The 23,138-nt window shown below is 37.7% G+C and overlaps 2 protein-coding genes across 2 annotated transcripts in view; one reads left to right on the top strand and one right to left on the bottom strand.

Annotated features, from left to right (window-relative positions):
• RASEF (RAS and EF-hand domain containing) overlaps window positions 1-23,138 on the top strand; it is a 124,247-nt gene that overhangs the window by 8,769 nt on the left and 92,340 nt on the right. The window lies entirely within an intron of this gene.
• Window positions 8,832-23,138, bottom strand: part of LOC309664475 (uncharacterized protein) — a 125,039-nt gene continuing 110,732 nt past the window's right edge. Inside the window, exon 3 of the mRNA XM_082469992.1 lies at window positions 8,832-9,387. Within this exon, the coding sequence (XP_082326118.1) occupies window positions 9,380-9,387 (8 nt within the window). The 3' untranslated portion in view covers window positions 8,832-9,379. The remainder of the gene's footprint in view (window positions 9,388-23,138) is intronic.

Raw genomic sequence — 23,138 nt, 5'->3', positions numbered from 1 at the left:
GCACTCAATAGACAAGATTGCTCCAATGTCTTGACTTGAAACTCGTTTTATTATTCCTCTATTTTATTTTATTTTTTTGTAATTACTTTAGGAAATTGTAACAAATCTATTCTGGATTCCTTTGAGAAGTAATACAATTCCTAGAAAGAGAAGTAGGTTGTGTGTCAGAAAGAGGGGAAGAAAAGCCAACACAAACATGGGCTGCACATCTACTGTGTGCTAGATTGTTAGGCACTTGTTATATGCTCCCAAACTGAACTGTAGATATCTCTTATACTCATTGCAGTTAATTTATATGATAATTTGATTAATGTCTAATTCAACAAGTAGATAATCAGTAAAATTAAAGCAGGGATTTTTTTTTCTTGAACTTACTACCTGGCACTGTGTCTAATATGTAGAAAGTGTTGGAATAAAATTTTTGAATGTAAAATATGAACATATGTTATTTCATTTGATAATCTCAGTAATCCCATCAAGAGGTAGTGTTTCACAGATAATACCACCACCCAGAGATAAAGCTAACATTTTGTTTCATGACACATATAAAAGTCTTGTGGACAAATAAAACTATGTCTACATAAAACTGTTCAACAGGGCTTCCCTGGTGGCGTAGTGGTTAAGAATCTGCCTGCCAGTGCAGGGGACATGGGTTCGAGTCATTCCTCTATTGACGGACATTTTACCATCTCTTGGAGTTTCTAGAAATATACTCTTTTTGTTTTATTTCAAATCCTTCTCACCTCTAGAAAGCCAAGAAATGGTATAACCAGAACCACTGCTCCCTGACCTTATAACTTAGGGTGTGAATAGTCTGCTCAGGCTGCTATAACAAAATACCATAGACTGGGTACCAGAAAACAATAAAATATATTTCTCGCAGTTTTAGAAGCTGGGAAGTTCAAGATCAGGGTGTCGACTTTGTTGTGTTCTGGTGAGAGCTCTCTTCCTGACTTGCAGATCGCAGCCTTTGTGCTGTAGTCTCAAAAGGGGCTTGGGGGGAGGTGGCAGGAGAGAGAGAGAGAGAGAGAGAACACCAACGCTCTGGTGTCTCTTTTTATAGGGGCACTAATCCTATCATGATGGCCTCACCTTCGTGACCTCACCTAATACTATTTACCACCCAGACACCCCATTTCCAAATACCATCTCATGGGGAGTTAGGGCTTCAACGTATGAATTTTGCAGGGACATAATTCAGTTCATAACAGAGTGACTTTTTGATTTTTGTCTTCAGTGTTCCGGCTACTCCCCCCTGTAATCTGGCTTCTATTGCAATACCCACCCCTTGATAGTCAGATATACCTACTTCTTTCTTATTGGGTTCCTGGCCCCAGGAAGATCAAGGGATGTAACAAAATACTTTCTTTAAGTGACTGCTATTCTATCGCAGTTACTCTCTATGGTTGCCAGCTTCCAAGATAGCCCCCCCAATAGTCCCCAGCACCTGTTATTCATACCCTGTGTAGTCCCTGCCAACAAGGTACTAGCCTTGCTCTGTGTGACCTGCAGAATACAGCAGAAGTGACAGTATCTCATATCTAGGATTAGATGATAAAAGATTGTTGGCTTCCATCTAGGGCAGCTCTTTCTCTGTCTTTGTATCTGTGTAATAATGTCTAGTAATGAAATAAGAAACATAAGAAACATAGAGGAGGTATTGGTTTGGAATGTATGCAGGGTCAGATGCACAATATTAATTACTGTTTGAAGTTTTTCAGCTTCTTTTTTTTTTTTTTTTTTTTTTTTTTTGATAGGTAAGAAGTGGATTTATTTAGAGAGAAATACACTCCACAGAGTGTGGGCCATCTCAGAAGGTGAGAAAGGCCTGCAGCTTCTTTTAATGAGGCTTAAATGATTTTATCTCATGAAAATTGAGATTTTATATCTGTAAATGATAGTAGTTTAGAATAACTGAATATATAGACAATCAACTCCCTATGATTATAAGAAGTCAATGGACTCCCCGGCTTCTAGGTATTATTACTATTACTATTTTTAGTTTGCAGTGAAGTGGGAGGGCATGGTGGTAGCTGTGGTTTACTGGAAGCATTTTACCTTCCTGGAAAGTTAAATGATGTTCTTGTACCTATTTGTTGTTATTGGTATATATCTTTTAAATATTTCATATAAAAGACTGCTTTGTTGTGAAGTCTTCTTTGTGGAATCACAAAAGCTGAGTATTCTAGAATAGATGCAACAGTACAGTTCCTGTTATTTCATTTAATTGATATATTTTAAATATATAATAAATTCAAAATAATTATGATGAGCTATTTATAGTGAGGGATAGAAAACAATGTCCAAGACAGGTTCTTCCCTCAAGGTACTTATCATCTAATTTGAGAAAAAAATGTCACACACACACATGCAGAAATCTAAATGGCATGCACATGCTTTGAAGAAAAAAGAGATTGCTGGAGCTTTAGGAGTGGGTTTAACCTCAGTCCTTGAAGGACTGGTAGGATTTAGGTAGGCAGAAAAAAGGAAAAGGGACTCCAGGTGAGAGCAAATTCTTCCACATTGTGATATAATATATATCACACCTGCAAGGTGCCTAGGGCAGATATTCCCACCTACTGAATAGGACATTTTAAACCAGAAAGCAACTTGAGAACTTACCAAGTTAGTTAATGTAAGACGGGGATTGGAAAATTGTAGTCAGCCGCCTGTTATTTTTTTTTTTAACATCTTTATTGGAGTATAATTGCTTTACAATGGTGTGTTTCTGCTTTATAACAAAGTGAATCAGCTATACATATACATATATCCCCATATCCCCTCCCTCTTGCATCTCCCTCCCACCCTCCCTATCCCACCCCTCTAGGTGGTCATGACTTACAAGCTAAAAATGGTTTTTACAACTTTAAATTGTTATAATTTAAATGGTTATATAAAAACCTCTATTATACCTTTGATTTTTCCTCTTAGCCTGTGATCAAATACAAACTAAATCCTGCAAAGCCTAAACTATTTACAATCCGGCCCTTTAAGAAAAAGTGTGTCGACCACTGATTTAGGATCTTCATTATCAAATAAAACATTTTGGGGTTATTATAATGAAATTAAGATATGGAATTATTACAGTACAATTAAATATGGCTCATCCTGTACATATAGTTTTGTATCTGTCTCTTTTCCATCTAAACTTATACCATGTTCTTATTATTCATCATTTTTTCAAAAACACTGTTTTGATGCTTGCTTGCTAGTCCATTATAGAAATTTGATATAATTTATTTAAATATTATCCTATTGTTGAACATATAGAACATACAGATTGCTTTTTTTTTTTTTTTTTTTAATTTATGGCTGTGTTGGGTCTTCGTTTCTATGCGAGGGCTTTCTCTAGTTGCGGCGAGCGGGGGCCACTCTTCATCGCGGTGCGCGGGCCCCTCACTATCGCGGCCTCTCCTGTTGCGGAGCACAGGCTCCAGATGCGCAGGCTCAGTAATTGTGGCTCACGGGCCCAGTCGCTCCGCGGCATGTGGGATCCTCCCAGACCAGGGCTCGAACCCGTGTCCCCTGCATTGGCAGGCAGACTCTCAACCACCGCGCCACCAGGGAAGCCCACAGATTGCTTCTAATTTCACTCATGAAAAATACAACAGTACAAAAATCCTTGCACATAAATATTTACATTTTTTAAATTTAATTTGTATAAAGCCCTAGAAGTAGAATTACTAGTTCAAAAGTTACAAAATGAACAGTTTAAAGGATTTCAAATGAATATTGCTAAATTGCCCTCAGAAAGGCTGTATACTTTATTCTTCCAATAGTAATGTATGGAAGTGCCTATTTTGCCACACCTTTGGAAACTCCAGTGCTCTCCTAAATATTTAGCCAACATTATGTAGAGGGTGTCTTATTTTAATTTGTTTTGCTGATGATTCTTGACATTATTTTTTTTTAATATTCTTAATGGCATTTTGCATTTCTTGATTTATTTTTTATTTTGTGTGTGTGTGTATGTATGGATTTTTTGCCCTTTTTACTATTCAAACATACATCTTATTTCATAGATTTGTACATATTCTTTAAAAATGTTCAGGTATTAATGCTTGGTCTTTAAAATACTTTGTGGGTGTTTGTCCAAGTATATCATTTTATGAAAAGTTTTTCAGTGAATTCTCTTGGGTTTTCTTGATATACTGAATATATTTTAAGGTAGAATATATGATTATGTACAAAATATACATGCTTTTAAATGTCACAATGATAAAAACATAAAGTTCTTAAACTTGAAAATCTCTAATTAAAGATAATATGTAAGACAATCATTCATCAATTCAGGAGAGTCACACACAAAGCTCTTTATGGAACTCATCTGCTCTAAGGAGGCGTTTAAGTTGCGACCCACTGACGTTCTAAAAGAAAGAAAGTGATTGAACTTAGTTACTTCCTGTGGAACTGTGTGTCTATTAGATACAGGGTCCAGGAATGGATCTGAATGAAAAAAAAAAAACCAAGCCATATTGAAGAGACATGAAATCAAACTACTCGGGTATTTTTCACTCATTTACCATAGATGTATTTACTGCAGATACATAGCACTATGCTTTCAGATCACCGAGCTCACGAAATTCTGTTGGGTTTACAAAACTGATATGCTGCCCCCCCTCTTTGCTACTTCACAAATGTCATCCCTCTTTCTAGTTATACTTCCATCCATGATCTCTATCATTTATGCAGCAGTTGGTAGACCGAGTAAACTTCTGAGTCCTACGAACTTTTATATGAGAAAAATTGAACAAAAATAGAAAGGAAGACATAATAAATTTACTTCATTATAGCCTTGAAGCCTATTTTAATTGAGGCCCAATTTGTTATTTATGTTTAAGCCCTATTACAGATGGAAATTCTCCCTCTCTCTCTCTCTCTCTGCCTTTCTTTTTGTCTTTCATCTGTGACTATCTGGGTAAAGATGTGGTTATGGTCCCTTTGATCAGCTTGCTATACATATAAACTTACTAAAATATAATAAAGAAAAAAGTCAATATGGGGTATTCTGGGGCTAATGATAAGTCACTGTTAGATTTTTACTACTGATTTTGTCTACGAGATAAAAGTAACTCCCTTGGGTGAATGCAGAACTGACAAAAGGGTGATTCAGTTAGAACCATAGTTTTCCTGTGTTACCGATGGTGCTGGGCTTCCATGAATGATAGACAGGTCAGGTCGATTCCCTAATTAGGAGATCATCTTCATTTCAGAAGGAGGCTGTGTCTCTAATTACACTGATATGCAACAGAGTCTCCAGAGAGAGCTTCAGAAGGATAGAAGGTTGCCAACAGGCAGAACTGAAGACACTTTTTTTTTGCATTCTGGCTTGTTTCCAAAGGCCAAGATCACACTAATTAAAGCACAGAGGAAAGAATGACCACTGACTTAAGAGCTTATTTTGTGGCATTTTCCCTTTCTTTCTTAATTTATTTATTTACTTTTATTTATTTTTGGCTGCGTTGGATCTTCGTTAGACCCAAGCGTGGGCTTTCTCTAGTTGCGGGCTTTCTCTAGTTGCGGCGAGCAGGGGCTACTCTTCGTAGCGGTGCGCGGGCTTCTCGTTTCGGTGGCTTCTCCTGTTGCGGAGCACGGGCTCTAGGTACGCGGGCTTCAGTAGTTGTGGCGCGTGGGCTTAGTTGCACCACGGCATGTGGGATCTTCCTGGACCAGGGCTCGAACCCGTGTCCTCTGCATTGGCAGGCGGATTCTTAACCACTATGACACCAGGGAAGTCCCTTGCTGCATTTGCAATTTCCTTCTGACATTGAGATTATAGGCTGTGTGTTTCCTGGTAACTATGGCAACATCCCCATTTTTTTGTTGTTGTTGTTGTTGGCTGTCCTGGTACTCTCTTAGAGGATTATCTGCTTCAGCCTTCCTCAGTATCTTCCATTTATATTTTACTCCCATGTCTTAAATAAAACATTCACTACAAACATTCGATTCAAATGTGAATTCAAAACCAGTTACATTGCATTGTTTACTGCACCCAAGCCAGTACTTCAGTAATTTAATTTATAGAGAGATGATCGAGTAGGTAAATATATGACAGGCACTCAGACATGCTGTTGTGTCATTGTTTTACTACAACTCTTGGAGCAGTGGTACCTCTTGAGCAGAGCCTGGCTAATTTTAGCAGGATTTACTCAATGATGAGAGAAAAGAATGTTCTATTCTAAAAGTAATAGTGATGGGGACTTCTAACGGTGGTTGAATAATTTGAGAGAAACATGTTACAGCATTATAAAACCTGTCCTGACATTGCATTTCTCACATCAGCGAATTTATTTTCCTAGAAGAAAACATGAAACTCCAATCTTGTGCTCATGAAAACACTCAGTAGAAATCTGTGTCTGTATCCCGTGGGGCAATCATGAAGCTTTTATTTTAACATCTAGGTTCGGCCCAGAAATGAATAAGAACAATCATACGAAAACAGAGTCATGTCTATTCATTTAATAACAGACTATTGGGAATGAGAGGCAGATTACTTTTTGTGTGAAGCAACATGATTTCTAAGTAAAATGTTTAGGAAAAGACTCATTTCATTCTTGTGCAAGTAATATGAATCATTTGATTCACTGGAGAGGCAGGATTGGTTTAGAGTATGGACTCTGGTGTCCAATTCCCTGGTCCAAACCCCAGCTCTTTTATTAGCTGTGTGACCTTCGGTAAGGCACTTAAATCTCTCTGTGCTTTAGTTTCCTCATCAGTAACATGATGATGAAAATAATCGCAGCTACCTTAGGATTGTTATAGGGATTAAGTGAGTTCACATAGGAAAAGATTTAGGGTCCTGGCACAAAGACAGTAGTCCATGTTAAGCATTATTATTTGTTTATAATAATATTAAGTTTTTCTTTACTCCAAATAATAAGTATTATTCATTGGACATAAAAGCTCATGCTACTGCTTTAAGGAAAGGTGGTTTTCTTCTTTTAAAAAGGATTTTTTTTAACATTTTTATTGGAGTATAATTGCTTTACAATGGTGTGTTAGTTTCTGCTTTATAACAAAGTGAATCAGTTATACATATACATATATCCCCATGTCTCTTCCCTCTTGCGTCTCCCTCCCTCCCACCCTCCCTATCCCACCCTTCTAGCTGGTCACAAAGCACCAAGCTGATCTCCCTGTGCTATGCGACTGCTTCCCACTAGCTATCTATTTTACATTTGGTAGTGTATATATGTCCATATATACACTACACCCTCTCACTTTGTCCCAACTTACCCTTACCCCTCCCCGTGTCCTCAAGTCCATTCTCTAGTAGGTCTGCATCTTTATTCCCGTCTTGCCCCTAGGTTCTTCATGACCTTAAAGAGGAATTTTTGAAAAGAAAGAAAAAATTTATTAGTATTACTTAGTTTGAGTAAACCCATTATGAAGAATTTTGAGTTTTCATTATTAGTACACGGAAAACTTATTTCTTCAGTAGCACCAGTTTAATCACTCACTGGAACCCAGTGAGATCCCAGAATTTCAGTATTTATGGATATTACCATGAAATTTAAGTAACTGTATGTTATTAATTTGAAATTAGAGAAAATTTGCATTTTAAAGATGACAGAAATGAGAGTTTAGTGTATGTATAATGTGTCTTAACATTGAAAGGCATAGACTTCTTACTAGATACATGTGCTCTCACCATTATGGGAACTTGGAGAATTATCTTAGAGAAAGTCTGTGGAAGCTTTTCCTTGCCGCTGTTAACATTAAGAAGCACCTTCCATGGTATGCTATGTGAAATGTTCAAAATCTCTAACCTGGGTCATCTTTGACAGTGTGCACAGACCACATATACTGTCTGGGTCTGGCTTCTGGGGAGCAAAGATGATAATACTTAGGATTTAAATTTGAAACTTACTTTGCTTTTAATGTTGGCGTGGCCATATCTCTATGGGACTAGCTTGTGTTTCTGTTTATGCTCTTCCGAGATCGATGACTACCCCGTTATACAGCAGTTCTGGGGAAGTGGAAACATGTTTGCTGCAGGCCTTCTCCTTCACTTTGTTGCTATTCTCCCCTCTCACCTGTCTTCCTACAGTCCTCCAGTTTTTGTATTGAAGCCTAGTAACTAGCCTAACAGAAGAGTTTGAAATGGACAGAAGAATTAATGCTTTTGGAAGGCATACATATAATACTGAACATGGATTTTGTTAAGTCAGAATTATTATTTTTAGGAAATCCAACCAGAAGACCAATTTTAAAATGTTTCTTAATAGAGATTTTTGACATTTCTGTCAATAGACTTATTTTCAAGAATCTGTTTCTTAGAAGTATAATTTGTTTATATTGGTGGAATCACTGAGAATGATTCTCTGGCATCAGTTTTTTTAATCATCATGTCACAGGTGAAACTAATATGCGGCCAAGCTGTGAACCATTTTTTCCAGGTCAATGGTTTTCAGATTTTTTGTGCATCAGGATCACCTGGAAGGCTTGTTCGCTTGGTGAGCACCACCCCTGGAGTTGCTGATTCATAGATCAGGGGTGAAGTTCTAACAATTTCCCAGGTGATGCTAATGCTGCTTGTCTGGGAACCGTCCTTTGAGAACTAGTGATTTAGTTTTACAGAGAGCCCTTGTTCTGGAAGAGGCTCTTTGACTCCCAAGATCTAGGTAAACATTTGCTTAAGGTTGTCAAAATTCCATGCCCACAATTTTGACGAATTCTGGGGTGGGACTTATGCTCTTGTGTTCCCTCCTGTCTTCTCTAGCCTCCCTCCCACCCTCCCTATCCCACCCCTCTCGGCGGTCACAAAGCACCGAGCTGATCTCCCTGTGCTATGCGGCTGCTATGCAGCTGCTTCCCACTAGCTATCCCAGGAGCTATGGGCTCCTGCTCCCTCTCACACGGTCAGTATTAACTCAGCCTCTGCTAGTTCATTTGTGAGCAAAATAAACTCCAGTAAAAATGTTTCAGGGGGCTTCCCTGGTGGCGCAGTGGTTGAGAGTCTGCCTGCCAGTGCAGGCGACCCGGGTTCGAGCCCTGGTCTGGGAAGATCCCACATGCCGCGGGGCAACTAGGCCCGTGGGCCACAACTACTGAGCCTGCGCGTCTGGAGCCTGTGCTCCACAACAAGAGAGGCCGCGACAGTGAAAGGCCCGCGCACCGCGATGAAGAGTGGCCCCCACTTGCCACAACTAGAGAAAGCCCACGCTCGGAAACGAAGACCCAACACAGCCAAATAAATAAATAAATAAATAAATAAAGTCAGGAGCTCTTTTTTAAAAAAAAAAAGTTTCAGGGAACCCTAGGAAGGGCTTACAACATTTTCACAAGTCCTTCCACTGGCTCTGCAGTAGCCTTCACCTCGCCGGCTCCAGCCTCTCTCCATTTTTCTGCCTTCTCTCTCTCCTCTCCACTGTCTTCCTTATTCACCTGTCAGGAAGGAGAAAAATCCATCCTTATCTATGAAAAGTGGCAGAACTATCACATTAGTTACTCCACAGATTCTTTTCTCCTGCAAGGTTTTCATGACCTCTCAAATAGCAGAAAATACATTAGTTCCTTTGTACTTCAGAATTCATAAAAAAGTTCAGAAAAAATATTTGGCAAAACTTAAATGAAATACCTTTCAGTTATTTTGGCCTCTGTCCTTGGAACATCATTTACTAGAATTATACAAGCTAAGGAAATAAAAACATTTCAGAAATTACCAGAGTTGAAGTTACCATTTCAAGTGTTCCATATTTCAAGAATTATTTTATTAGTCCTAGTGAAATCTGAGCTGTTTGAATGAAATTCAAGATTTTTGTAATAATCTTTCATGAAACGGAATCCATAAAACAAATGGGGCATACAAATACTTCTATATGGGGCCCTGGAAATTTTTAGGTTTCAAAACAAACAAAATATTGGAATAGTCTGTGGAAATTCCTTTTGCCAATTGTAAATATCTTATAAAAATTAACTAATAATTTGTTTATTACTGGAAGACATGAATTGAGAGCTTAAAAGACATAATGAAATCTACATTGTTTTTAAAAATCATCTCTAAACGCATGGCATTCTCAACAAATGTGTTGGTGGGTAAGAATTCTATCTCATTGTATGGTACAAATGTGACCTCTAACTTTTCATTTTATTCACTCATCTTCTGTAACATTAAAGACTTGCAAATTAAGGAATACATGTAATAACATTAGAAATCCTGATTCTGTATTTCCAATTGCTACATTAGTAAAAAATGAGCGTCCTAGTTCATTGCTAAGCTGAGGCTCTTGGCTCTTGGTGAAAGAGCCTTATATGAATATCGCATCCTTTGAATTCTAAATTATATAATGCTTTCCAGAAGAATAGGAATGTCTTTAGAATTTTATAGATCTCTTTCTGACTGACCTAGTTTGTCTCATTTTGTACTTCAGGGAATAGGAGCTTTAATCATTTTTTGGTCTTAAAAAAGGCATTTTACAGAATTAGGAACGACTTTCAAGCCACACAGAGATGCACATTTCTCCATTATTTTGGATGAGTATAAATGTATCTCTGATCTAACAATGCACACACTGCATTCCCTAGAGCTAAGAGTAATTTTTTTAGCTTATACTGATTTTTTAATAACTATAGAATCAAATATTTGGCTGTTAAGTTAAACTAGTCCCTGCACTCATCAGATTGCTGTTCTTTTTTTTTTTTTTCCAATTCATCCACCCTCCCCTTCCCCCTTTGTGTCCACCCGTCTGTTCTTTCTGTCTACGTCTCTATTCCTGCCCTGGAAATAGGTTCATTTGTACCATTTTTCTAGATTCCACATACATGCGTTAATATACGATATTTGTTTTTCTGGCTTACTTCACTCTGTATGACAGACTCTAGGTCCACCCACATCTCTACAAATGACCCAATTTCATTCCTTTTTATGGCTGAGTAATATTCCACTGCATATATGTACCATATCCTCTTTAACCATTCAATAGTTGATAGACACGTAGGTTGTTTCCATGTTGTGGCTATTGTAAATAGTGCTGCAATGAACATTGGGGTACATGTGTCTTTTTTTTTTTAACATCTTTATTGGAGTATAACTGCTTTACAATGTTGTGTTAGTTTCTGCTGTATAACAAAGTGAATCAGGTATATGTATACATATATCCCCATATCCCCTCCCTCTTGAGCTTCCCTCCTACCCTCCCTATCCCACCCCTCTAGGTGGTCACAAGGCACCAAGCTGATCTCCCTGTGCTATGCAGCTGCTTCCCACTAGCTATCTATTTTACATTTGGTAGTGTATATCTGTCCATGCCACTCTCTCACTTTGTCCCAGCTTCCCCTACCCCCTCCCCATGTCCTGAAGTCCATTCTCTATTTCTGTGTGTTTATTCCTGTTCTGCCACTAGGTTCATCAGAACCATTTTTTTTTTTTAGATTCCATATATATGTGTTAGCATACAGTACTTGTTTTTCTCTTTCTGACTTACTTCAATCTGTATGACAGACTCTAGGTCCATCCACCTCACTACAAATAACTCAATTTTGTTTCTTTTTGTGGCTGAGTAATATTCCATTGTATATATGTGCCACATCTTCTTTATCCATTCATCTGTCGATGAACATTTAGGTTGCTTCCGTGTCCAGGCTATTGTAAATAGTGCTGCAGTGAACATTGTGGTACATGTCTCTTTTTGAATTATGGTTTTCTCAGGGTATATGCCCAGTAGTGGGATTGCTGGGTCATATGGTAGTTCTGTTTTTAGTTTTTTAAGGAACCTCCATACCATTCTTTATAGGGGTTGTATCAGTTTACATTCCCACCAGCAGTGCGAGAGGGTTCCCTTTTCTCCACACCCTCTCCAGCATTTATTGTTTGTAGATTTTTGGTGATGGCCATTCTGACCAGTGTGAGGTGATACCTCATTGTAGTTTTGATTTGCATTTCTCTAATAATTACTGATGTTGGGCATATTTTCATGTGCCTCTTGGCCATGTGTATGTCTTCTTTGGAGAAATGTCTATTTAAGTCTTCCACCTTTTTTTTTTTTTTAAGATTTTTAGAAATTTCATATAATGTCTGAAACATTTATATTAACATATTTCCATACATATTTCCATACAAATACAAATATAAGATTTTTAGAAATTTCATGTAATGTCTGAAACATTTATATTAACATATTTCCATACAAATAACCCAATGAAAGTTTAGTATTCGTTGTTTTGTTTGTTTGTTTTTTTATACTGCAGGTTCTTATTAGGCATCAATTTTATACACATCAGTGTATACATGTCAATCCCAATCGCCCAATTCAGCACACCACCATCCCCACCCCACCGCAGTTTTCCCCCCTTGGTGTCCATATGTCCATTCTCTACATCTGTGTCTCAACTTCTGCCCTGCAAACCGGCTCATCTGTACCATTTTTCTAGGTTCCACATACATGCATTAATATACGATATTTGTTTTTCTCTTTCTGACTTACTTCACTCTGTATGACAGTCTCTAGATCCATCCACTTCTCAACAAATGACTCAATTTCGTTCCTTTTTATGGCTGAGTAATATTCCATTGTATATATGTACCACATCTTCTTTATCCATTCGTCTGTTGATGGGCATTTAGGTTGCTTCCATGACCTGGCTATTGTAAATAGTGCTGCAATGAACATTCGGGTGCATGTGTCTTTTTGAATTACAGTTTTCTCTGGGTATATGCCCAGTAGTGGGATTGCTGGGTCATATGGTAATTCTATTTTTAGTTTTTTAAGGAACCTCCATATTGTTCTCCATAGTGGCTGTATCAATTTACATTCCCACCAACAGTGCAAGAGGGTTCCCTTTTCTCCACACCCTCTCCAGCATTTGTTGTTTGTAGATTTTCTGATGATGCCCATTCTAACAGGAGTGAGGTGATACCTCATTGTAGTTTTGATTTGCATTTCTCTAATAATTAGTGATGTTGAGCATCTTTTCATGTGCTTCGTGGCCATCTGTATGCCTTCTATGGAGAAATGTCTATTTAGGTCTATTTAGGTCTTCTGCCCATTTTTGGATTGGGGTGTTAATATTGAGCTGAATGAGCTGTTTATATATTTTGGAGATTAATCCTTTGTCCATTGATTCGTTTGCAAATATTTTCTCCCATTCTGAGGGTTGTCTTTTCGTCTTGTTTATGGTTTCCTTTGCTGTGCAAAAGCTTTGAAGTTTCATTAGGTCCCATTTGTTTATTTTTGTTTTTATTTCCATTACTCTAGGCGGTTCCACCCATTTTTTGATCGGGTTTTTTTTTTTTTTTTTATCCTGGGCTGCATGAACTGTTTGTATATTCTGGAGATTAATCCTTTGTCTGTTGCTTCGTTTGCAAATAATTTCTCCCATTCTGAGGGTTGTCTTTTCATCTTCTTTATGGTTTCCTTTGCTATGCAAAAGCTTTTAACTTTAATTAGGTCCCATTTGTTTATTTTTGTTTTTATTCTCATTACTCTAGGAGGTGGGTCAAAAAAGATCTTGCTGTGATTTATGTCAAAGAGTGTTTTTCCTCTAAGAGTTTTATAGTGTCCGGTCTTACATTTAGGTCTTTAATCCATTTTGACTTTATTTTTGTGTATGGTGTTAGGGAGTGTTCTAATTTCATTCTTTTACATGTAGCTGTCCAGTTTTCCTAGCACCACTTATTGAAGAGACTGTCTTTTCTCCATTGTGTGTTCTTGCCTCCTTTGTCATAGATTAGGTGGCCATAGGTGTGTGGGTTTATCTCTGGGCTTTCTATCATGTACCATTGATCTATATTTCTGTTTTTGTGCCAATACCATACTATCTTGATTATTGTAGCTTTGTAGTATAGTCTGAAGTCAGGGAGCCTGATTCTTCCAACTCCGTTTTTCTTTCTCAAGATTGCTTTGGCTATTCGAGGTCTTTTGTGTTTCCATACAAACTGTAAAATCTTGTTCTAATTCTGTGAAGAATGCCATTGGTAATTTGATAGGGATTGTATTGAATCTGTAGATTGCTTTGGGTAGTATAGTCATTTTCACAATATTGATTCTTCCCATCCAAGAACATGGTATATCTCTCTATCTGTTTATGTCATCTTTGATTTTTTTCATCAGTGTTTTATAATTTTCTGAGTACAGATCTTTTGTCTCCTTAGGTACATTTACTCCTGGGTATTTTATTCTTTTTGTTGCGATGGTAAATGGGACTGTTCCCTTAATTTCTCTTTCTGATCATTTGTTGTTAGTGTATAAGAATGCAAGAGATTTCTGTGCATTAATTTTGTATCCTTCAACTTTACCAGATTCATTGATTAGCTCTAGTAGTTTTCTGGTGGCATCTTTAGGATTTTCTTAGTATCAGGACATCTGCAAACACTGACAGTTTTACTTCTTCTTTTCCAATTTGTATTCCATTTATATCTTTTTCTTCTCTGATTGCCATGGCTAAGACTTCCAAAACTATGTTGAATAATCGTGGCAAGAGTGGATATCCTTGTCTTGTTCCTGATCTTAGAGAAGTGCTTTCAGCTTTCACCACTGAGAATGATGTTTGCTGTGGGTTTGTCATATATGGCCTTTATTATGTTGAGGTAGATTCCCTCTATGCCCATTTTCTGGAGAGTTTTTATCATAAATGGGTGTTGACTTTGGTCAAAAGTTTTTTCTGCATCTATTGAGATGATCATATGGTTTTTATTCTTTAATTTGTTAATATTCTTTAATTTGTATCACCTTGATTGATCTGCATATATTGAAGAATCCTTCCATCCCTGGGATAAATGCCACTTGATAATGGTGTATGATCCTTTTAATGTGTTATTGGATTCTGTTTGCTAGTATTTTGTTGAGGATTTTTGCATCTATGTTCATCAGTGATATTGGTCTGTAATTTTCTTTTTTGTAATACCTTTGTCTGGTTTTGGTATCAGTGTGATGGTGGCCTCGTATAACAAGTTTGGGAGTATTCCTCCCTCTGCAGTTTTTTGGAAGAGTTTGAGAAGGATAAATGTTAGCTCTTCTCTAAATGTTTGATAGAATTTGCCTGTGAAGCCATCTGGTCCTGGGCTTTGGTTTGTTGGAAGATTAATGATTACAGTTTCAAATTCAATACTTGTGATTGGTCTGTTTATATTTTCTAATTCTTCCTGTTGTACCTTTCCAAGAATTTGTCCATTTCTTCCAGGTTGTCTGATTTATTGGCAAATAGTTGTTTGTAGTAGTCTTTTATGATCCTTTGTATTTCTGCGGTGTCAGCTGTAGTTTCTCCTTTTTCATTTCTAATTTTATGGATTTGAGTCCTCTCCCTTTTTTTCTTAATGAGTCTGGCTAAAGGTTTATAAATTTTGTTTATCTTTTCAAAGAAACAACTTTTAGTTTTATTGATCTTTGCTATTGTTTTCTTCATTTCTATTTCATTTATTTCTGCTCTGATCTTTATGATTTCTTTCCTTCTGCTAACTTTGGGGGGTTTTTGTTGTTCTTCTTCTTTCTCTAGTTGCTTTAGGTGTAAGGTTAGATTGTTTATTTGAGATTTTTCTTGTTTCTTGAGGTGAGATTGAATAGCTGTAAACTTCCCTCTTAGAACTGCTTTTGCTGCGTCCCATAGGTTTTGGGTTGTTGTGTTTTCATTGTCATTTGTTTCTATGTATCTTTTAATTTCCTCTTTGATTTCTTCAGTGATCTCTTGGTTATTCAGCAATGCACTGTTTAGCCTCCATGTGTTTGTGTTTTTTACAGTTTTTTTTTCCTGTAATTGACTTCTAATCTCATAGCGTTGTGGTTGGAAAAGATGCTTGATATGATTTCAATTTTCCTAAATTTTCCGAGGCTTGATTTATGACCCAAGATGTAACCTATCCTGGAGAATGTTCTGTGTGCACTTGAGAAGAAAGTGTATTCTGCCACTTTTGGGTGGAATGTCCCATAAATATCAATTAAATCTATCTGGTCTATTGTGTCATTTAAAGCTTATGTTTCCTTATTTATTTTCTGTCTGGATGATCTGTCCACTGGTTTAAGTAGGGTGTTAAGTCCCCCACTATTATTGTGTTACTGTCGATTTCCCCTTTTATGGCTGTTAGCATTTGCCTTATGTATTGAGGTGCTCCTATGTTGGGTGCATAAATATTTATAATTATTATATCTTCTTCTGGGATTAATCCCTTGATCATTATGTAGTGTCCTTCCTTGTCTCTTGTAACAGTCTTTATTTTAAAGTCTAGTTTATCTGATATGAGTATTGCTACTCCAGCTTTCTTTTGATTTCCATTTGCATGGAATATCTTTTTCCACCCCCTCACTTTCAGTCTGTATGTGTCCCTAGGTCTGAAGTGAGTCTCTCTTGTAGACAGCATATATATGGGTCTTGTTTTTGTATCCTTTCAGCCAGTCTCTGTCTTTTCATTGGAGCATTTCAATCATTTACATTAAAGGTAAGTATCAATATGTATGTTCCTATTACTATTTTCTTAATTGTTTTGGGTTTGTTTTTGTGGGTCTTTTTCTTCTCTTGTGTTTCCCACCTAGAGAAGTTCCTTTAGCGTTTGTTTTAAAGCTGGCTGATGGTGCTGAATTCTCTTAGCTTTTGCTTGTCTGTAAAGCTTTTTGATTTCTCCATCGAATCTGAATGAGATCCTTGTTGGGTAGAGTAATCTTGGTTGTAGGTTTTTCCCTTTCATCACTTTAAGTATGTTCTGTCACTCCCTTCTGGCCTGTAGAGTTTCTGCTGAAAGATCAGCTGCTAATCGGGAATTCCCTTGTATGTTATTTGTTGCTTTTCCCTTGCTGCTTTTAATATTTTTTCTCTGAATTTAATTTTTGTTAGTTTGATTAATATGTGTCTGGGTGTGTTTCTCCTTGGGTTTATCCTGCCTGGGACTGTCTGTGCTTTCTGGACTTGGGTGGCTATTTCCTTTCCCATGTTAGGGAAGTTTTCGACTATAATCTCTTCAAATATTTTTTCAGACCCTTTCTCTTTCTCTTCTTCTTCTGGGACCCCTATAATTCAAATGTTGGTGTGTTTAGTGTTGTCCCAGAAGTCTCTGAGACTGTCCTCAATTCTTTTCATTCTTTTTTTCTTTAGTCTGCTCCTTGGCAGTTATTTCCACCATTCTAACTTCCAGCTCACTGATTCATTCTTCTGCCTCAGTTATTCTGCTTCTGATTCCTTCTAGTGTATTTTTCATTTCAGTTATTGTGTTGTTCATCTCTGTTTGTTTGTTCTTTAATTCTTCTAGGTCTTTGTTAAACATTTCTGGTATTTTCTCAATCCATGCCTCCATTCTATTTCCAAGATTTTGGATCATCTTTACTATCATTACTCTGAATTCTTTTTCAGGTAGGTTGTCTTTTTCCTCTTCATGTATTTGGTCTTGTAGGTTTTTACCTTGCTCCTTCATCTGTAACATATTTTTTTGTCATCTCATTTTTTTTGATGGGTGGGATTATGTTCCTGTCTTACTGGTTGTTTGACCTGAGGTGTCCAGCACTGGAGTTTGCAGGCGGTTGGGTAGAGATGGGTCTTGGTGCTGAGATGAGGACCTCTGGGAGACCTCACTCCGATTAATATTCCCTGGGGTCTGAGGTTCTCTGTTAGTCCAGCGGTTTGGACTCAGCACTCCTACCACAGGACCTCAGGCCTGACTCCCAGCCTTAGGTTTTCAGACAAGTCCACATGAAAATGTGTACAGCATCAGTTCCAGTTTAGGCAGAAACTGGAGAGGAAAGTGAGCAGGCAAAGAGCCACTGTGTTTCACCCTGGCACTGCTGACCAGGCTGCACCAGGTCCTCCTGGGTTTGGAGGTTGATGTCCGTGCAGACTTAGCAGGAGCGACAAGAGTTCTTCCTGCCCTAGCCTCACCACGTCCAGCTCCTCCAGGCTTCACTTTCTCCAGCAGCCTTCCAGCCACACCTCGCCACCACGTCCCAACTCTCACTCCTCTGGTTGGGGGGTGGGGGCACCAAGCTACCGGGGCTGCACTGCTGCAGCCACTGAGAGAGGGGGCGGTACCAGGGGCAGCAGGAGGCGGGAGGGGGAGCACTGTGCCAGCAGGCTCCAGAGGCAGCAGGGTGCGGGGGTGGCCATGGCTGGAGAGCCCACACTGGGCCGGATGCACCATAAATGTAATTTTTGAGTACTTGAGATGAAATTCATAGGCTTCCCTAGGAAAAAATCCATTATGGTTCTAGAACATGATCTGCCTATTGTTAGAATACAAGTTTGGGAAAAAGTTGAGTGTGTCCTGAGCAGTTCTAAAATAATTAGTAAATTGACAACAAGGAAATGTTGACATAATTATCATTCCAATATTACCAACACTAAAATGAACATAACTGCCTAACAGTTGTTTATAATTACTTATAATTTATAAATCCTGCCTACTTTCAAAAAGGCTTTGGGACTCTTTATGGCTACACACACACACACACACACACACACACACACACACACACACACACATACAGCTGAGCAATTCAAAATTATACTAAAAATTTTTTTGATCAGAAACCAGCTAGAGAAAGAGCAGAAATGGAATTGAGGTCAAACTGAGTACCGCAATTTAACACTAAATGTAAATTGAAATCACTGTTGGGGAAGTAAGATAGAAAACATCATGAAACCATGGTCCTTCTTGCCTTCTAAAAGAAGACTTGGCAATTTGTCATTAAAGGCAAAATTAATACGTTCTAAGCAGAATTTATCATAAGATTCTTCTAAATTACTGAGGAAACAAACAACTTAACAACAGCAAAATTGTGGCTGGTCAGTATTTTCTTATTTTAAAAAGTGTTAAATAAGTTATCATTAATAGAATTTCTTCATTCTTCCTTCATCCTATCACCTTTCCCTTGTGCTGACTTTACTTCTTCCCCTGTAAGTTTTTATTGTATTTTAATATTTTATTGTATGTTTTTATTGGGTTTGAAGAATTTTTAGAGGCACTGAAGCTACCTTCAGGGTAGAAGAATGGTTTGAAAATAAGGAGTTGCTTTGCCAATGCATTACCTTCCTTCACTTCTTCATATAGAGCAGGGTTAGCAAACTTTTTCTGTAAAGCCCAAGAGAATAAATATTTTAGGCTTTGAGGGACTTCCCTGGTGGTCCAGTGGGTAAGACTCTGTGCTCCCAATGCAGGGGCCCCGGGTTCGATCCCTGGTTGGGGAACTAGATCCAGCATGCATGCCACAACTAAGAAGTCTGCATGCTGCAACTAAGACCCAGTGTAGCCTAAATAAATAAATAAATAAATATTTTTTAAAAATATATTTTAGGCTTTGAAAATCATATATGTCTGTTGCAACTACTCAGTTGTGCTCTTGTAGCGTGAAAGTGAATGGGCATGGCTGTGTACCAATAAAAGTTTATTTATGACAGTGAGTCTCTCTCACAGCAGGGCTTAACACCCTTTCCTTTGGAACACAGCTGGTCTTTTAACTTCAGACATTCCCACTACTGCCTTACTTATGTGACAGAGTTTAAAAATATATCTATTACTCTCAAGTTTGATGTTCTCTCTCTCCTTTGAAAAACATGAAGTACAAATCAAGGTTACTTTAAAGACTTTTCATGCATGTATCATGCTTAGAATCTAGGCTCAACTGTATCCACTCCACATAATCTGTGGCCTTATCTTTTCTTTTTTTTAATTGAAGATTCTCCATCTTTACAGCTGTACCATCACTTCTCACCTGTGTAAAATAAAAGAAGCTTATGGAAGAGTCAAAGTATTTCATGATATGTCTGCCCTTACCTGCTAACGTTTTTCAGGAAAACAGAATTTCTAGCAGCAAAGACTTTGAAAACACACATAGTTAAATATGCCCAGAAATTTTCCCAATTAAAATAACATATAAATTATTTTTTAATCTAGATGGAGATAGATAATCAAGGCGTAATTGCACATGAAATTTTGGCATCTTATACAAAAATAATGCATTCTTGTATGCCAAACATCTCTGCCCTCTCCACCACCCTAAATAATGATAAAGTTAAAAAGTACAAGATTTTAAATATTTGTATTTTCTTGCTTGTTTGTATTATTTGTTTGTAATGCATTTAAACTTTTACCCGAGTAAAAGTTTTACTAATTGGTACACTGCAGTCTACTTTCCTTCAGTCACTCAGTGTATTATTAGAGAAGAATAAGTTGGATAACTCTGGAAGGAATATTCTCTCTTTTATGACTCACAAATATTTAATTGTATACACCCTGGTTTTATATGTGCCACAGCAGTGTCAGATATGTTGATTTCTGCAGGACATGTGTCAGGACATTGCAGTGGCTTCTAGGTAGCTCATGTACTCCACAGGGTCCTTTCACAAACTACAGACAATGCCACACCCTTAGACTTGAGTCTCTGTAGAGAATATTTCATGCCAAGGAAGTAGTTGTGCAATGCCTTTGGCTGGGCTACCCAGACACTGAGATGAGGATTCATGTGGATGTGGAAGGTTAGGGGAGCAGGGAAGGCAGAATTGGGAAGGGAAGGAGGATAAGCTACAGTGCAACACTGACCTCACGCAACATCACCCAGAGGGTGACTGTCTCAGTCCCATTGCTGAAGATCATGCAGGTCAACTCAGAGTTGTTCTACATAGAGGTCAAGAGAACTTGAACACCATTCAGTGTTCAAGGTCTGCTTCCAGAGGAGATACAAATTACCTGGTACCTATGACTCTCTGGACACACAGACAAAGCAAACTCTAGCAGCCTGAAGGCAGTTCTCCAACAAGTGACACAGGGGCCAACTGTTGGATGGAAATGCACAGGGGATTTGAGGGGATGGGCAGAGCAAGACAGCATTTGATATATGCACCATGGAAGGAAACATGCAGCAAACTTGAATCAGGTGATCTGAGTTTGAATCCTGGTTCTACTAGCTGTGTGATTTTAGTCATATCACTCAATCTGAGATTTAGTTTTCTTGTCTCTAAAATTTGGAAACCTACCTCATGAAGGATGTTTAAAGGATTAAATATGATTGCATGGTGGCAAAATAGGGAAAGGATCCTGGGCAGAGGGAACAGCATAGAGGAAGTATGGAGTCTTAACACGAGTGCTTAAAGTTTGGGAGACAGTATAGCTGGAGGTACGGCACATGTGCAGCAGGTATGGGGATAGAAATGGGCTCCTATGGAGACACTTAAGAGGGAGGCCTAATCTCTTTTTGGAAGGTCAAGGAAATGATATCTAAGCTGAGGTCTAAAGCAGAGGGGGAGGATATCTGGTCAATATGGTAGACTGAGCTGAAATGACAAATATCCCATCCCACTTCAAACATACAGCGATGTAGAAAAAAATACCAGAAGGGTGTAATATGAAGCCAAACTCAAAGCAAGGAAGCTATGGTAGATTAAAGATGGCGACAGATTCTTTACTACTACCCATCTTGTTGAGAGGTGGTGACTATTTACTCTCCCCTTGAGCTGGGTTGCCTTGGTGACTAGCTTGACCAGTAGAAGGTGGCTGAACTAACAGTCTGGGACTTCTGAGGCTAGGTTGTAAGAAGTCTTGTAGCTTTGGCCCAAGACTCTTTGAAGACTCGTTCTTGGAGTCCTGAGGCACCGTGTAAGAAGCCCAGCTATCTTGAGGGAGAGACCATGTGAAGAAGCCCTGAGACTACATGGAAAGTGACAGTTGGATTAAAATTTGAAAATTCATCAATATAATTTACCACATTAACAGAATAAGGGAGGGGGGAAAAGCCATGATCATCTAAATAAATGCTGGAAGCATCTAACAAAATGCAAAATCCACCCATGATAAATATTCTCAGCAATGTAGGAATAGAAGAGAACTTCCTAAACCAAATAAAAGACTTCTACAAAAAAACCTATAGTTAGCATCACAATTAATGGTGAAAGACTGAATAATTTCCCTCTGTGATTAGGAAGAAAGCAGGCAATCTGTTCTTATCACTGTAATTCTATATTGTACTAGAAGTCCAAACCAGTGCAATAAAGCAAGAAAAAGAAATAAAAGACATACAGATTAGAGATGAAGAAGTAAAACTACCTTTTTTTCCCCACAGATGACATGACTGTGTATGAGAAAATCCTACGAATCACACCAAACAGTCACTAGACCTAACAAGTGAGTTTAGCAAGGTCTCAGGATATAAGTTCATCATAATACCAAAACCAATTGAATTTTTATATGTTGGCAACAAATAAACAAGAGATATATCATGTTCACTGATAGGTAGACTTAATATTAAGATAACAATTCTGCCAAAATTGATCTATAAGATTCAACACAATCATAGTGCCAGGATATATTTTTGTATAAATTGAAAAACTGATCCTAAAATTTATATGGAAATACCTAGGACCAGGAATATCCAAAACAATTTTGAAAAAGAGTAACAAAGTTGGAGGATTTATACTACAGTACTTGAGTTTGAGACTTATTTTCAAGCAATGTAGTCAAGACCATATGGTGTTGGTAAAAGGCTAGATATACAAATCAACAGGACAGAATAGAGAGTCCAGAAATAGACCGACACATATATGGTCATTTGATTTCTGACAAAGGCCATTCAATGGGAGAGGACAGTTTTTTTTTAAGTAGTGCTAGAAGAACTGGCTATCCATATAGAACAAAATAAACTTCAACTTTTAACTCACCCAATACACAAAATTCACTCAAAATGGATTATAGATGCAACAGTAAATGATAAATCTATATTTCTAAAACACATAAAGAGTATCTTTGCAACTCTGGGTAGATGAAGATGTTTTAGGTGGTCACAAAAGTATAAACCATAAAATAAAACACTGATAAGTTGGATTTCATCAAAACTAAAACCATCTGCTCTTCAAAAGACACCATTAAGAAATTGAAGAGGCAAAGGAGAGAATGGGAGAAAAATTTCAAAGTACATATACATGACAGAGGACTTGTTTCCAGAATAGATGAAGAATGCTTACAACTTAATTAGATGGCAACCCAATAAATAATGGGCACATGATTTGAATAGACATTTCCTTAAAGAAGGTACAAGAATGGCTGATAAGCATATGAAAAGTTGTACAACATCATTAGTCACCAGAGAAATGCAAATTAAAACCACAGTGGGATATGAGTACATATCCATTAGAATTGCTAAAATTAAAAAGACTGATACTACCAAAGGTTGGCAAAAATATGGAGCAACTAAGTAACTAGAACTCTCTTACATTGCTGATAGGAATGTAAAACC

This window comes from Balaenoptera physalus (assembly GCF_965194825.1).
Source record: "Balaenoptera physalus genome assembly, chromosome: 7".
NCBI lineage: Eukaryota > Metazoa > Chordata > Mammalia > Artiodactyla > Balaenopteridae > Balaenoptera > Balaenoptera physalus.
This window is presented reverse-complemented; position numbering and strand designations above follow the sequence as displayed.